A 16,810-nucleotide genomic window follows, 5' to 3' on the forward strand; every position below is an offset into this window, starting at 1 on the left:
AGAAAATATTTACTGTATGGAAGGAGTCTCCAGTTTTAGTACATTTTGTGAGAAGGGAAGTTTTCAAGACCGTTGTTTATGCTTTTTGTAGTTTCTCGGTAATATGACAGGCTGGATAAGTGTTGTAGTCGAGTCACTAAACCTCGAGTCTGAGTCTAGTTTCGAGTCCTCAGTGTTCAAAACCAAGTCATTTAAGATATTTTTTTGGGCTTTTTGCACCTTTATTGGATAGGACAGTGTAGAGACAGGAAATGAGCGGGAGAGAGACGGGAAGGGATCGGGAAATGACCTCGGGCCGGAATCGAACCCGGGTCGCCCGCATTCATGGTATGGCGCCTTAACCACCTGAGCCACGACGCCCCCAAAACCAAGTCATTTAAAGAACATTTCGAGTCGAGTCCGAGAGCCAGGTTCCAACCGCACCATGTGACCGGTGTCTATTTCAGCGCCTTTAACATTAGTTTGTTCCTGAACATGGCGTACGAACAGGTGAGCGTGCTTCTCTTTATCAGGGAGTGTACAGTATTCTGTCAGAGATGGCTGGGAGACGGATGTAAGTGCAGAAGGTGTGTTTATTGATCCAAGTAAAGACGGTAAACAATCCAGAACGGCAGGCGAAATTATAAAACAGTGAAACAGGCGATAGGTCAAGCGAAGCACAAACAGGCTATCGTAGACTCGGCAGGATCAAAGACGAGAAACAGGAAATCAGGGATCAGGAACCCAAACAAGGAAATAAGGCTCAGTAATGTATCAGCAACGCAACTCAATACTTTGCAAAGTGAGTGTGTTTTCACAGTTTTTATATTCGAGAGCTGATTGCGCCTTAATCCTGTGCAGGTGCGAGTCGTTTACGGCACGAACGAGAGTCCGCTCGGCGCGTGCGCTGTCTGGAGCGCGCCCAAGAGTCTATCTGATGCACACACCAAGGCACGCGGGTGTGACACTCTGGCACGGAATTAGTGCAAAAATTAATGTAGATATAGATATCTTGTAGCAAATTATTATGGCATGTTACAAAAAATAAAGAAAAATAATCCAAGTCCTCGTCTGTTTTTAACTTCAAGATGGACAAAAACGGAGCATGGTGTGAGAGCGGCCATTTCTTTTTTTTTTTAAGATTTTTTTTGGGCTTTTTTCACCCTTATTCACCTTTCTTTTCACCTTTATTTCTAACTGCTATTCCATCAGCAAGAACTTTGTTTCACAAAGTTAAAAGTTGCCCTAAATGGATAAAACGTTCTCTCTCTCTCATATATATATATATATATATATATATATATATATATATATATATATGTGTATATTATATATATATATTATATATATATGTATTATATATATATATATATATATATATATATATATATATATATATGTATGTATTATATATTTTATATATATATATATATATATATGTATTATATATATATATATATATATATATATATATATATATATATGTGTATTATATATATATATATATATATATATATATATATATATATATATATATGTATATATATGTATGTATGTATGTATATATATATATATATGTATGTATGTATGTGTGTGTGTTATTTACCAGTTGGGAGGTCTGTATCATGAAATCCCGTGACCGAGGTCTTGAAAGTACTCATTCACGGCTGTAATGCAAATGGCTTCCTCCTCGGTATACAAGTGCACTTCCATGCCAGGAAAAAAACTACATTTTGCCGCCTATGTAGTCCCCTATTTATACAAAATTGAGTCATTCAGGATTCAGCCATGTTTTTGCTTGGCGTTAGCAACAGTTACAGGTTTTAGCTTTCTCCTGAAATATTTTCTTTTATTTCTTCTTCCTCAGGGGAGTAAAACTCACTTTCGCTGTGAACACTGTCGTTATCGCTATCCATGCTGTAAAATTAATGCTATTCTCCTGAGAAATGCGAAAATAAATGTTGACAAAAATTGCTACTATATGTGGTGGTCTTGTGTTGAACGAGCGAGTCGCTAGAGGTCTGTAACTGTAGTCCGTACTGTAGTATACGGACCCGCTCACCAGCCAATCAGAGCGTGGGATTTGATGGAAACCGGACGGCGAAAAAAAAAGTTTTTTTCGCGGTCCAAATCCTGCGCTCTGATTGGCTGGCGAGCGGGTCCGTATCCTATGGTACAGACCCCGGTTACGGACCTCTGGCGACTCGCTTGTTCACAACAACAACAAACATTGTAGCATTTTTTGTCAACATTTATCTTTGATTTATAAGATTATCAAAAATCTTATAAATTTGTGCCGGCATTTCTCAGGAGAATAGCATTAATTTTACAGCATGGATAGCGATAACGACAGTGTTCACAGCGAAAGCGAGTTTTACTCCCCTGAGGAAGAAGAAATAAAAGAAAACATTTCAGGAGAAAGATAAAAACCTCTAACTGTTGCTAACGCCGAGCAAAAACATGGCTGAATCCTGAATGACTCAATTTTGTATAAATAGGGGACTACATAGGAGGCAAAATGCAGTTTTTTTCCTGCCATGGAAGTGCACTTGTATACCGAGGAGGAAGCCATTTGCATTACAGCCGTGAATGAGGATTCAAAAGCTCGGCTCGGTTTTTTCCCTTTCGGGCGCTCTCGTTTTCTGTTAGAATTTGTTAAAGAAAAAAATAAATATATTATTTACCAGCTTAAGGTCGGTCCGTATGGTGAAATACCGTGACCTCGGCCTTGAATACTGACCTTGGCCCAGAGGGCCTCGCTCAGTACTTTCAAGACCTCGGTCACGGTATTTCACCATACGGACCTCCCAGCTGGTAAATAACACGTATGTATTTTTTTAAATTAAAAAGGATGCAAGCGTTGGCAAAGTGCTGTGGTACAAGAGGAATAAAACATTTGAGCGTGAATTATCATTTCGCTCCATCACACCGCTGTGCGTGTGATTATTTTCTGATAATGGCACGACCCCAAGTGTGTTACTACTTATTTAAAGAGACCACAACATTAACTTCATGAGGTTGTTTGAGTCATGAAGATGAAAAAAAAAAATGTTATCCATTTTGGGCAACTTTTAACTTCGTGAAACAAAGTTCTTGCCGGCATGAAGATGACCTTGAGAGAGCCGTCCAGTAAAAATAGAGGCGTATGTCACATGACAAACTTGTCATGGCTGATGGGATGCATTTTTGCGTTTTTCACGAAGATATCCCTTTGTAGGATTCGAACACATCGAATACTGGTTTTCCTCCTAGTTTAAATCTCCAGGTTCGTACACGTCAGTGGGATGGTTGGAAATGGTTCGAATGTCACATGCGGCTCACAGGATTGTCGTCGTCGTGCTTCGGAAATCAATCACCGTGGCGATTTCTCCCACACGGCACTTGCATCATGTGGGCTTTAAGCCTGCCACTGGGCTGCAGTTATACACCATGTAATTAGTGCATGAATGTGTCGCAGTGGTTGTGGCACGATAATTGACACATCATCCTTCTGGTGTGTGTTTTGTCAGGTTTATAGTTGTTGACATGGCGGTGGGTGGCTCAGCACAACGAGTGCATGTCTGTCTTTAGTGCTGGTGTGGTTTTTTTTTTTCTTGTTCTAATTACACGGCTATTGCAAACAGGTTTCCTGTGTGTGTGAGAAGTGGTTGTTGCCAAGTGAGCCTTCATCTCCTATAATCTGATTTATGCCAGTCTGCCGGTTACTACGGCAACCATGCCAGCGTATAAACACAGCAGCCAAATGGGTGTGTTTGAGTTATACGCCAGAGGGACGCGTTCACGCGACACGACGGTGAAGTTAGGGTTGAGTACTCGTGCTCCGGAGCACGTTCCATATGAAGTCCGTGTTCAGAAACCACGAGCAATCATTTTAACTCGACAACGTTTACATGATTACATTCCTCGTGTGTACGGGAATGAAGCTTTCCTTCTGTCCACTCATGGAGTTATTCAAAAGGCTCAGCAGAACAGACAAACGAACGCGTGTGTGTGGTGTTTTTTTTTAAAGGTTTTTCCTCTCAGTCAGGAAAGAGGGATTATGGGATACGAGCGTAAATGATCTCAGCTGTGTTACAAACGTTGGTATGTCCGTTTTGTCTAAATAGAGTCTCCGAACTTTCCGTTGCGCGTTGGATGGATGGATGGATGGATGGATGGAGGAAAAGAATCGTTGGCCGTAGGATATCTGGAATACAAAATAAACCAGATGTTCATTTCCTGAAGAGAGTTCAAGGAGCTGAAAAAGGGACGGAGGCATGAGGGAGACATTTTATCTCTGTTTGAAAAGTATTCCAAAGCTGTTCAGAAAGCTAATAGTGTGGAAAGTGTCTGATGATGAAGTGAGATTGGGATAAAATCGGAAAAACGTGCAAATAAGGGAGGAGGATGGGGGGGTTTCTGGTGTTCGAGAGTCGGGTTCAGGAAAAAGACCTTTAAAGGTGATTGTTTTGAATGTATGTTTGTTTTTTCCCCGTCACTTCCGATTTACTTTCTTGCAGAGGTGGACAGTAACGAAGTACATTTACGTGAGCACTGTACTTGAGTTTTTTTTCACTCCACTACATTTCTATCAAGGTCCTCATGACTATGAAGCGGCTTTGAAAGCGGCTTTTTTTTGTGTTCTTTTCTAAAAACATGGTTGGTTTTTTCGCAGGTGACGCCGAGAGAGCCGATCAGTAATCACTAGGGTCACGTCACGTCCATAGACTGGATAAAATCAAGATCAGTGATTTCTCAGCAGCGTTATTTAACACGATCAGTTGATGGCGGAACGGGAGGAGGCGGTTCTTCTGGAGAATCCACGCACTCATGGCTTTACCTAGAACCCAGGTTTCAGTTTTCTGAAAGGATTAAAGAGTCGTTTCGGTTTAAATGTTTGCCGAAAACGAACCACATCACGGCCTACAAAAACTCGCCATCCAACCTGCAGAAGCATATTGAGGGATGTAAACGTTTTATTCCAAGAGAAAGCTTGCAGTGAAGTTGTCTGTGCTTTTAGAGCTTGTGGTAACGTTGCAATAGCTATGCAGTCTGGTTAGTCAAAGGACTTTCTATGGATTTGCCCACCAAGTTGCCGTAGCCTTGTCCACGGCTAACGTTAACAACTTGGACACTGTTAGTTAGCATGCAAAAACAGAGTTACGCTAACATGAATAAAGTTAACTTGTCTGAAGTCGTTTCAGAAATGTGTTTTAACATAATCTTGCCAAATAAACAGTGTAGAAATCTTTCTTTTCTAGTAGCGTTAGCTACACAATATGATTTCAAGTTTGAAAAGAGTTTGCTAGCATGTCAGGTGGAGCTTTACTAACTAGCTAGCTAGCTAGCTTAACATTAAACCACCATGATGCACAGCATGCGTTCGTTTTCTGAATTCACATTTCTGACTTTGGTAACAGCGTTAGGTTTTGTAAGCGCTGTGGCAATAATACAACAATGCATTGACAGAAAATGTACTTTTAATACTTATTTTTAAAAGTAAGTACTTCAGTATTTGAGTAAAAATGTGACTGGACAACTTTCACTCGTATCGGAGTAACATTTAACCAGTGGGATCTGTACTCTGACTTAAGTAATGAAGTTGGGTTCTTTGTCCACCTCTGCTTTCTTGTACTTATTAAATTACTTACTATTTACATACAGCCAGTTATTTCCTGAAGTCGCTTCAGGTAGTTACTTAACTACTGAGATGGATTTTTATATACATCCATCATTACTTCATTTATTATACAACCCTGATTCCAAAAAAGTTGCGATAAAGTACAAATTGTAAATAAAAACGGAATGCAATGATGTCGAAGTTTCAAAATTCCATATTTTATTCAGAATGGAACATAGATGACATACAGTGGGGCAAAAAAGTATTTAGTCAGCCACCAATTGTGCAAGTTCTCCCACTTAAAAGATGAGAGGCCTGTAATTTTCATCATAGGTACACTTCAACTATGAGAGACAGAATGGGGGGAAAGAATCCAGGAAATCACATTGTAGGATTTGTAATGAATTAATTGGTAAATTCCTCGGTAAAATAAGTATTTGGTCACCTACAAACAAGCAAGATTTCTGGCTCTCACAGACCTGTAACTTCTTCTTTAAGAGGCTCCTCTGTCCTCCACTCGTTACCTGTATTAATGGCACCTGTTTGAACTCGTTATCAGTATAAAAGACACCTGTCCACAACCTCAAACAGTCACACTCCAAACTCCACTATGGCCAAGACCAAAGAGCTGTCAAAGGACAACATAAACAAAATTGTAGACCTGCACCAGGCTGGGAAGACTGAATCTGCAATAGGTAAGCAGCTTGGTGTGAAGAAATCAACCGTGGGAGCAATTATTAGAAAATGGAAGACATACAAGACCACTGATAATCTCCCTCGATCTGGGGCTCCACGCAAGATCTCACCCCGTGGGGTCAAAATGATCACAAGAACGGTGAACAAAAATCCCAGAACCACACGGGGGAACCTAGTGAATGACCTGCAGAGAGCTGGGACCAAAGTGACAAAGGCTACCATCAGTAACACACTACGCCGCCAGGGACTCAAATCCTGCAGTGCCAGACGTGTCCCCCTGCTTAAGCCAGTACATGTCCAGGCCCGTCTGAAGTTTGCTAGAGAGCATTTGGATGATCCAGAAGAGGATTGGGAGAATGTCATATGGTCAGATGAAACCAAAATAGAACTTTTTGGTAAAAACTCAACTTGTTGTGTTTGGAGGAGAAAGAATGCTGAGTTGCATCCAAAGAACACCATACCTACTGTGAAGCATGGGGGTGGAAACATCATGCTTTGGGGCTGTTTTTCTGCAAAGGGACCAGGACGACTGACCCGTGTAAAGGAAAGAATGAATGGGGCCATGTATCGTCAGATTTTGAGTGAAAACCTCCTTCCATCAGCAAGGGCATTGAAGATGAAACGTGGCTGGGTCTTTCAGCATGACAATGATCCCAAACACACCACCCGGGCAATGAAGGAGTGGCTTGGTAAGAAGCATTTCAAGGTCCTGGAGTGGCCTAGCCAGTCTCCAGATCTCAACCCCATAGAAAATCTTTGGAGGGAGTTGAAAGTCCATGTTGCCCAGCGACAGCCCCAAAACATCACTGCTCTAGAGGAGATCTGCATGGAGGAATGGGCCAAAATACCAGCAACAGTGTGTGAAAACCTTGTGAAGACTTAGAGAAAACGTTTGACCTCTGACATTGCCAACAAAGGGTAGATAACAAAGTATTGAGATGAACTTTTGTTATTGACCAAATACTTATTTTCCACCATAATTTGCAAATAAATTCTTTAAAAATCAGACAATGTGATTTTCTGGATTTTTTTTCTCATTCTGTCTCTCATAGTTGAAGTGTACCTATGATGAAAATTACAGGCGCCTCTCATCTTTTTAAGTGGGAGAACTTGCACAATTGGTGGCTGAATAAATACTTTTTTGCCCCACTGTATTTACTTCATTATTAGACAATAACTTGGCTACTTTATGTACTTAAACATTCAAATAAGTATTTCACTACTTATAGACTTGCTTATTTTCATACAATTTATTTACTGATCGTAATTACCTACTTATGTACATACGAAGTTAATTACTTAGTTATTGACTTGGTTGCTTTATTTACATAATTATTTACTTGCAAATATACTTATTCACCTGCTTCTTTACATCTTTTATATAGATACCGACATTTAGTTGTTTACTTAAGTAACTTAATTACTTTATGTGCTTGAGTATACATTCAAGTCAGTAATTAGCTATATTTATTAGCTATATATAAAAGCTATAATTTATTTACGTAATTACTTCCTTGCATATATACTTACCTACTGAGTTATTTACCTGCTTATTTACATCGATACATGCATAAAGTTACTTAAGTCACATGTTTATTGAGTTCCAGTGACTGACTTTATTTACATATTTGCTTATTTACTTACTTGAATGTTTACTTGGCTACTTATTGACTTGCTGATTTAGATACATGGTTATCTACTTATTAACTTAGATATATTTAGCTACTTTATTTAGTTATGTACAGTGCCTACTAATTACTTATCCATCTACCTCCTTAATGGTTTAAAAACTTGCTTATTTACTTGCGTATATATTAAGGTATTTAAATTTTTTAATGATTTTACTTTTAAACCGCTTTATTACATGTATGTATAAAATTACCCAAGTTACCTTTTTGTTTACTTACCCATTAAGTAACTTCGAAACATTGTAATTATTTCCGTTACTTATTTACTTAATTTTTACTTTTCTTACTTTGATACGTAATTAAAAAGCTACTTAAGTAATTACTTATTTGTTTCCTTAATTATTCATTTAAAGATTTAAAATTAGCCACGCTTTCTATTTCAAGCAGTGAAAAGTAGACCACTGAATCATAAACACGCAAGCGTGCCTTTGTTTCGCTTTTGAATCCATGAAATCTTGACCACCGTTTTGGAAATACGTTTTTTTTTTTTAAATGATTATATAGAGGATGTTACTCGGTTGTGCGAAGATATGAAGTTTATATTCGAGTGGCGAGCATATTCACAAGTGAGCGACGCAAACAAGTGAAAATATTTTCAATGCAAGAAGATAAACTTCATATCTTCTGGCCAGCGGTTTGTCATGGTTGTGGTTCTCGATGTCCCGGACGGAGCTCGTATGAAAAATATAAACATATCATAAAGGATTAATATTGTATCTTAAAAGTAGGAAGTTGTCATCCTATAAAATTCATAACGTTGACTGGAGAAATAATTTTACAAAAGAATTGATTCATAATCGCATCATGTCTAGATTAGAACTCGTTAATCGTTTGAGCTCATATTCCTGAATTAGAGCTCCGTAAGATCTGCATCGTCAGCCGTACGGTGATGTAATATGGACTCAAAGCTAAGAAGAACCACGATCTCGATTCTGGAACGTTCTTTGTGTATTTTTCATCGTTTCTTCAGTCAGCCTGCGGTGTAACACGAGGTGGAAGTAGAAGTGTCGGCTGCACATCATTACTGTGTGTGTGGACTTGCAGAGGCGCCGAGTTGCGATGCATTAGCTTTTCTCAGAGACTCGGTGCAACTTGACCTGCGCGTCTAATGAAGGCAGCTTTCAGTGCTTCATGTGAGAAAGCTCAGTGTGCGCAGCGCTGCCAACAAACCCTGTGGCTCCTTTACCACTGATCCTTGATCCTCACGGAGGAGGAGGAAGAGGAACGTGTTCGGGTGGGCGATTCTAGCAAAAAAAAATCCTATCCCAGGGATTGGTAGATGTTGCTGAACAAACAAAAAAAAAAGCAACAAAAAGCCGGTGACAAGATTAACAAAAACCTACAGGATGACTTGTTGAATTAATGAATGAATTTATTTATTTATACTTTCATTGACATGTTGGCATTGACATTGCTGCATTACCAGCAATACCTTTCGACTACCTGCTGATTTGTGGTGCAGTACCGGTGCATTAACCCTTAATCCATCTCGACCTAAAGAGAGCGATGCAGCGGCGCTTTAGTCTTCGTCAAATAGGCCAGAAGTCTCATTTCCTCATTTGTACACTCTGCTCAAACAGATCTGCTTCAAAGCTTCACTTTTCATGCAAACACAATCACGTCGACTGTCTAGTAGAGTCGAGTCTCTGCCGTGATCGATGGAATAGCTGCGTCGCTTTCTGGAACATTTGATTACTAAAATGATAGTTTGGAAAAAAATTATTATTATTATTCTCTTCACATTCACTGGATATGAGCAATCGTGCGCTCTGATTGGCTGCTCTACTACTAGGATATTAGCTCATATACCGTCAGTAGAGAAAAACAAAACGACGGCGCGTGTTGCTGAACCAACCGAGGACGAATTGAAAACTCTCCTCAAAAACAAAACCCCAAAAATTATCTTCAAGTATTTAAAAGAAAAAGAAATAGCTTAGAATATAGTGTTTTTTTTTTTTAATCTCCCCCCCCCCCCCCCCCCCCAAAAAAAAAAATAAAAATAAATAAAGAAAGAAAAATCATTTCCTGTTCCACACTCCAGCCTAGTCGGTGGCGGTAATGCATCTTTAAGTTGATTTGCCAACCACCAAAAAAAAAAAAAAAAACAAAAGAAGAAGAAAAATACAAAAAAAAAGCAACGAAATTTGGAATAAAAGTATTTGATGGCAAGAATGTCTTTTTTTTTGTTTGTTTGTTTGTTTGTTTGTTTTTTAAGAATTATTGTATCATTTTTCACAAATTGCTACCCTCATTTCACCGGTTTGTTTACGTTCTAAGCGGAAATGATTTTGTCGGACGTTTCGTATAAAGTTTTTATCGAATTTGCGAAAGATAAAAGAAACTGTGACGAAAGTCAGAATGATTTGCGCTAGCTGTTACAAACCGGGACGTCTGGTCACCGTGTCCTATAGATCCAGAACAGTACGAGACCGAGAATGACGCTTCGTGAAGGGGGGGGGAAGAAATCCTGTTTATCATGGATCATTCCGGTTCGGTGATCCAGATCAGCACCAAAAGTCATTGCAGCGTAACTCAGCCTAGAGGTATTCTTCATGTGAAATTTAGTGATTGGCTGAAACCTGAGGGAGAACGAGCGTCCTAAAAAACATTAGGAGAATAATTATTAAGTCGAAAGATCCTGAGTGAAAGTAAGAATTTGCGCCAACGCTCCTTGCGCAAATGAAAAATGCTCAGGCTCTCAAAATCCAGTGAACGTGGATGGAATCAAACGGTTCTTCCACTCGGTGCTACGCGCCTCGTCGGCCATCAGCTCACATACGACTCGATTTTGTGGAATAACTGTTAAATAATTAACACCTCCTCACCCGCTCATGACTGTAAAAGTGCGATACCCGACCCGAGGCATGTGTTTAGATGTATTGTAATGTGACTTCTCATGATATCAAGATCAGCCCGTCCTGAGGATAGGAGTAGGAATGTTTCCCTTCACTTCTTCTTGATTAGAGATAGAAAGACGGAGATGAGGGGGAAAAAAAAAAGCCTGAGAATCTGCTGGTGGAGGAATCTGGATAGACAGGCCTCAGCGTCGGAACAGTGAAGGAATGTTCATTTCGGAATTCCAAACAGTCTCTCAAGCCAAGCGCTGACAGACACTCGATATCTCCTTTCTTCCTCGAAATAAAGGAACAGCACAGGGTCATCAAGGGTCACGTCTTTGTCCAGCGTCCGGTTCACGTGCAGCCAATACTGCACTTTAAAACACTCTACGCTTTTATGTTTTACACTCTTATTTCTTACTGTAGCTCCGAATAAAATGCGTTGTAATACCTGTGACCTCGCATGACCTCACGTCAGAGGGAGCACCGGGTTCACACACCACCCCATGGACCTGACTGAAAGGATTACAGAGCGCAAGACAGCGGAAACACAGTCGTTCTGCTGTTCCCCTGTTATCAGTTTAGATCAGCGAACGAAGCCAACTGCTGATTGTTAACGTCAACGAGGGTGACGGGGCAGTAAATGTGTGTCAGAGTGTAAAGGGGAGTTCAGAGTGCAGTATTGCTGTCCGATTGCCTGAGGTTTTTAACATGAAAAGTCAAAGAAGACGAGATGTAGATTATTCTGGATTACTGGCTTGGACCAAATCATAAATTCATTCGCTAGCACCAGGTCGAAATACTTGGGATAAAAAGCATGATGTCGTGCAACCCTATTATCGAGACCTTCTTGGGGGACATCGAAATAGTTCGTTATACCGAAAAGTGTGTGTATTGGATCCACTCGTCACACCAAACACTCACTCTGCCGTAAAACAAGACTTTTTTACGAAGACGTATTTGCGAAGTAAAGCAAATAAGTCGCACTTGCCATCGTTTCCTCGGCGCTTTTTTTTTTTCTTCTTTGCAGCCAGTCATGTTGATCGCAGTTATGGGCAAAGTCTCGGAGCTCTTTTTAAAGGAGAACTGAAGGCAATTTTTTTATCATTAAAATTCTATTTATCCCATTTTATTAAATATCGGAACGCATTTTTGATCGCTATTTTGTCGCTGCTATAGCAAGTTGAGTGTTTGGAATATGCTCTGTAATATATCAGTCCGTATGTCAAAGCAACGGCCGTAAACAAGATTCGTCGAGACCTGTGCGAGACATCATAGGACGGAAGTAAAACGTACAGCGGAAATCAAAATGACCGACGTCTGCCAACGTCGCCAAAAGACACGCGCGCCCTCTTTCGAACGCTGACGTAATCAAGCCGGAAGTTTAGTTTGTTTTGATAGCAATCAGGAAAGTTTGAAAAAAGTCTGCAGTAATCGTCATTTAAACTCGTTTTTGTGCAATATTTCGTTCGGAAAACAGTTTTCAAAATGGCGGCGCTGACACTTGACGTTTCGAAGTCTCGCACAAGTCTCGTGAAGATCGCGCGGATAAGCGACGCCTGCCGTGGACCAAACGAACTAAATTCAACACGGCTAAAAAAAACAAATAGGCCGATAAGTATAATATTTAATTGCGATTAGTTGCCAATACGAGTCACAATATAAGGTTACTAAAACCGAAAACGTAATTGAATAACACGTTAATTAAGAAATAAAGCGAGTTTAAAAATTACTTCAGTTCCCCTTTAATTTGCGTGAGCAGCGCTGGCACAAATTGTTACTCTCACTCAAGATCTTTCTACTTTATTCTTATTTATTATTCTCCATTTTTAGGACACTATTTCTCCTTCAGTTTTCAACCAATCACTAAATTTCACATGAATACTTCTGGGCTGAGTTCCATTGCTGTGACTTTTGGTGCTGATCTGGATCACTGATCCAGAACGATCACTTTTTTGTCAATTTTCATGGTTTTTTTTTTCCAATCAATTTTTTTTTGTTCAGGGCGCAAATTTTCCTCACTAAGCGTCGTTTTCTATCTCTTACCATTCCGTATCTAGGTGACCAGACGTCCCAGTTTGTAACAGCTAGTGCTAATTACTGTAACTTGAGTCACAGTCTCTTGTTCTTTTTTTTACATTAGAAGTTGAAATTGAATCTTTCGGAATACCATATTCTTTAGACAAAATTTTTCTTCTTCTTCCTTCCCCCCCGCTCTTTCTTCTTACCCCACTTTAGATGCTCCAGGATGTGAAGTTTGTCTTCAACAGGGAGCATCTTATGCTTACAAGTAGCCATGGCAGCACTTCTTATGGAGTAAAGACTCGAGTAAAATTGCTTTTATCTCATAAAATAAAGTCTTTTAATCGTTAAGGGATTTTTTTTTTTAAAGTCATTGATCACTGTTAATTGTTGATAGTTGTTCGTGATAGACACCGAAGCGAGACTCGTTAAACCTTTGTTTTATAGCGTTAACACATTGTTTTTTGAGAAGACTCCGACTCACTGGCACTAAAGGCAGGGGGCACGAAGTTAGTTTCTAGTAAATGAGTTCGTTATCACAGGGCTGCAGTGTCATATCATGATCGAAACTCAAAACTATGGTGAGCTAATTATTATAAGCCCTTGAGAAATTATCCTGTTTACACCCTCGTCAGATTGTTACGGATACATTCTCGATAAGTAATCATGTTTGAGTCCTTGACCATGGATTAATCACATTCGCTTCCTCAACGGACTCGTCTTTACTTGTCTTTCAACAAGTTAATTAATTGTGTGTGTGGCCTAATCAAACATCTGTGTTTAAGCCCTCAGAAAAATAATCGTGTTTACGCTTTGTACAAATTATCCCGATGCTCCGGGGGATACTGGTTTGCCTCTGTCCGTCCGTATTTCCGTTCGTCCGAAACACCCTTTTTCTCAGCAACCACAATTCATAGCTACTTGGTACTGAGCTTCAGCTTGGGGTTCTACACCGTGTTTACCGTTTTCAGGTCTGTCACACATCGACTTCCTGTTTACTGACTGAATGTATTTACGAAAAATATCGCATGGATTTACAAAATTTTCGTAACACACTTTTCTCAGCAACTGCTTGATATTTGGTACCGAGCTTCAGCTTGGGGTTCTACACCGTGTTTACCGTTTTCAGGTCTGTCACACATCGACTTCCTGTTTACTGACTGAATGTATTTACGAAAAATATCGCATGGATTTACAAAATTTTCGTAACACACTTTTCTCAGCAACTGCTTGATATTTGGTACCGAGCTTCAGCTTGGGGTTCTACACCGTGTGTACCGTTTTCAGGTCTGTCCCACATCGACTTCCTGTTTACCGACTGAATGCATTTACGAAAAATATCTCATGGATTTACAAAATTTTCGTAACACACTTTTCTCAGAAACTACAAATCACAACCTCTTGATATTTGGTACCGAGCTTCAGCTTGGGGTTCTACACCGTGTTTACCGTTTTCAGTTCTGTCCTACATCAACTTCCTGTTTACTGACAATGTATTTACGAAAAATATCGCATGGATTTACAAAATTTTCGTAACACACTTTTCTCAGCAACTACAAATCACAACCGCTTGATATTTGGTACCGAGCTTCAGCTTGGGGTTCTGCACGGTGTTTACTGTTTTCAGGTCTGTCCTACATCAACTTCCTGTTTACTGACGTCGCTAGTGGCTCTCTGAATTGTCGCTACATGATGTGATGACCCCACACAATACGTAACCATGTCTAATTTGCATACATCATGTACAGAGTTGCCAAAAATACGTCTACAGATGTCGCGAGTGGCTCTCTGAAAACTATAACGGGAAAAAACTATCTTACTTGAGCTATTTCTGTTTCTTCTAAATACTTCTGTGGTTTTGTTTTCGAGTCGAGTTTTTCTTTCGTCCTCGGCTGGCTCAGTAACGCGCCGCCATTTCGTTTTTCTCTACTCACGGTATATGAGCTGATATCTCCTAGTAGTAGAGAAGCCAATCGGAGCGCGCGATTGCTCGTATCCAGTGAATGTGGATGGAGTAATACTGAACGACTTCTAATTGAGGCTTTCACTGTGTGTGTTTCTGTAAAGCATGTTTCGTGAGAATTTCCCGATCTCGAGGTTCGTTTCTCAGCACGCTGGCGATGATTGATTGGAGTCCGCGCTCGTTTTTGAGTCAGACGGTGGGAACTTGGAGCGCTTGTTGAACAGCTTGTATTGTATTGTGCCTTCATTATAATCATCTTTTCAGTAAGAGCTTCCGGAGAATTAATAAATATCAACACGTCCTCCTTTTATTTTCTTTCCAGGTACGACTACAAAGAAATGTTGCACAACTCCACTTTTTGTCTGGTGCCGAGAGGACGGCGTCTGGGCTCCTTCCGCTTCCTCGAGGCTTTACAGGTGACGTTCTTTTCGTCGGCAATATTTTCATTTCATTCATGATAGATCGAGGCCACACCTTCTCACTGGGATTGACGGGAACAGAGGCCACGCCTCCTTCAGTCATTCAGTTCCCTGATTTAAAAAATAAAAAAATAACACGAATGGACATCATTGACACTGTTGTACGGAGACAAAATCATTTTCTGAGACGCGTGTATTTGGATGTGATAGTGTGAGAGTGTAAGATGTTAGTCATCCTGCGTGCCGATCTGATTTTATAGTCTCTCACACACACACACACACACACGTCCATGTGTTGTGCGTAGGCTTTGTGTTGTATGCTGGTGTATTATTTTAAAGCTTTGTGTGTGAGCGAATCTCGCAGTGTCGGTGCTCAGTGACCGTATCAGTGTGTGTTTCAGCAGATCTGGTTAATGACGCTGAGGGGATTAGGGCGAAGGAGCAGCAGCCAATCACACACTGGCATCCTGCTCAGCAGATTAGCGGCAGGACACGAGGACACACACACGCAAAAGCAAAGCACAAACCTTGTTAAACACTGCCTCTTATTTTTCCATGTCGAGGACGGTTTGGTAAACGCATTTGAGGATCGTTTCCGAGAGGCCCATTTCCTGTTATTGCTGCCATTGTGGGACGCCATAAACGACACCTTTTCTACAGCACGCCGTGACTCCATTTTAGTTATTGCCGTTCCACACACAGGGCACTCCAGTCGCACACGGCTGGAATTAGTTCAGAGGGAAAAGAAAAAGGCAATAAATCAAAGGAGTCATTTCAGGCTGTAACTGGAATGTTACCGTAAATTGATCATTTCCTAACGTTTTATGACGTCTTTTTATATCGGTGTCATGTTTGAGTTTGCGCATGTGTCACACACTTTTTCATGGCTCGGGCAACAGTTCTGTCCTCCGTGTATTTCATAGTTAATGGAATACAATGCTTCCAAAAAAAAAAAAAATCTCGCCAGAAGGTGCTACTGGCTCTCTGAAATGTCGCTAGATTGTATGATGACATCATACATTACATAAACGCATTTAATTTGCATATGGCACATACAGTTTTGGCAAAAAATCTCGCCAGAAGTCGCTACGGGCTCTCTGAAATGTCGCTAGATTGTACGATGACATCATACATTACATAAACGCATTTAATTTGCATATGGCACATAGTTTTGGCAAAAAAAATCTCACCAGAAGTCGCTAGGGGCTCTCTGAAATGTCGCTAGATTTTCCGATGACATCATACATTACATAAACGCATTTAATTTGCATATGGCACATACAGTTTTGGCAAAAAAAAAAAATCTCACCAGAAGGTGCTACTGGCTCTCTGAAATGTCACTAGATTGTATGATGACATCATACATTACATAAACGCATTTAATTTGCATATGGCACATAGAGTTTTGGCAAAAAAAAAAATCTCGCCAGAAGTCGCTAGGGGCTCTCTGAAATGTCGCTAGATTGTACGATGACATCATACATTACATAAACGCATTTAATTTGCATATGGCACATAGTTTTGGCAAAAAAAAAAAAATCTCGCCAGAAGTCGCTAGGGGCTCTCTGAAATGTCACTAGATTGTATGATGACATCATACATTACAT

At 40.1% G+C, this 16,810-nt stretch overlaps 1 protein-coding gene across 2 annotated transcripts in view; it reads left to right on the forward strand.

Moving 5' to 3' along the window:
• ext1a (exostosin glycosyltransferase 1a) overlaps nt 1-16,810 on the forward strand; it is a 188,646-nt gene that overhangs the window by 115,680 nt on the left and 56,156 nt on the right. For both annotated transcript variants that reach the window (XM_060900379.1, XM_060900380.1), the window contains exon 2: nt 15,107-15,200. In XM_060900379.1, the coding sequence (XP_060756362.1) occupies nt 15,107-15,200 (94 nt within the window). The remainder of the gene's footprint in view (nt 1-15,106; nt 15,201-16,810) is intronic.

The sequence above is a fragment of the Neoarius graeffei genome, chromosome 19, assembly GCF_027579695.1.
Source record: "Neoarius graeffei isolate fNeoGra1 chromosome 19, fNeoGra1.pri, whole genome shotgun sequence".
NCBI lineage: Eukaryota > Metazoa > Chordata > Actinopteri > Siluriformes > Ariidae > Neoarius > Neoarius graeffei.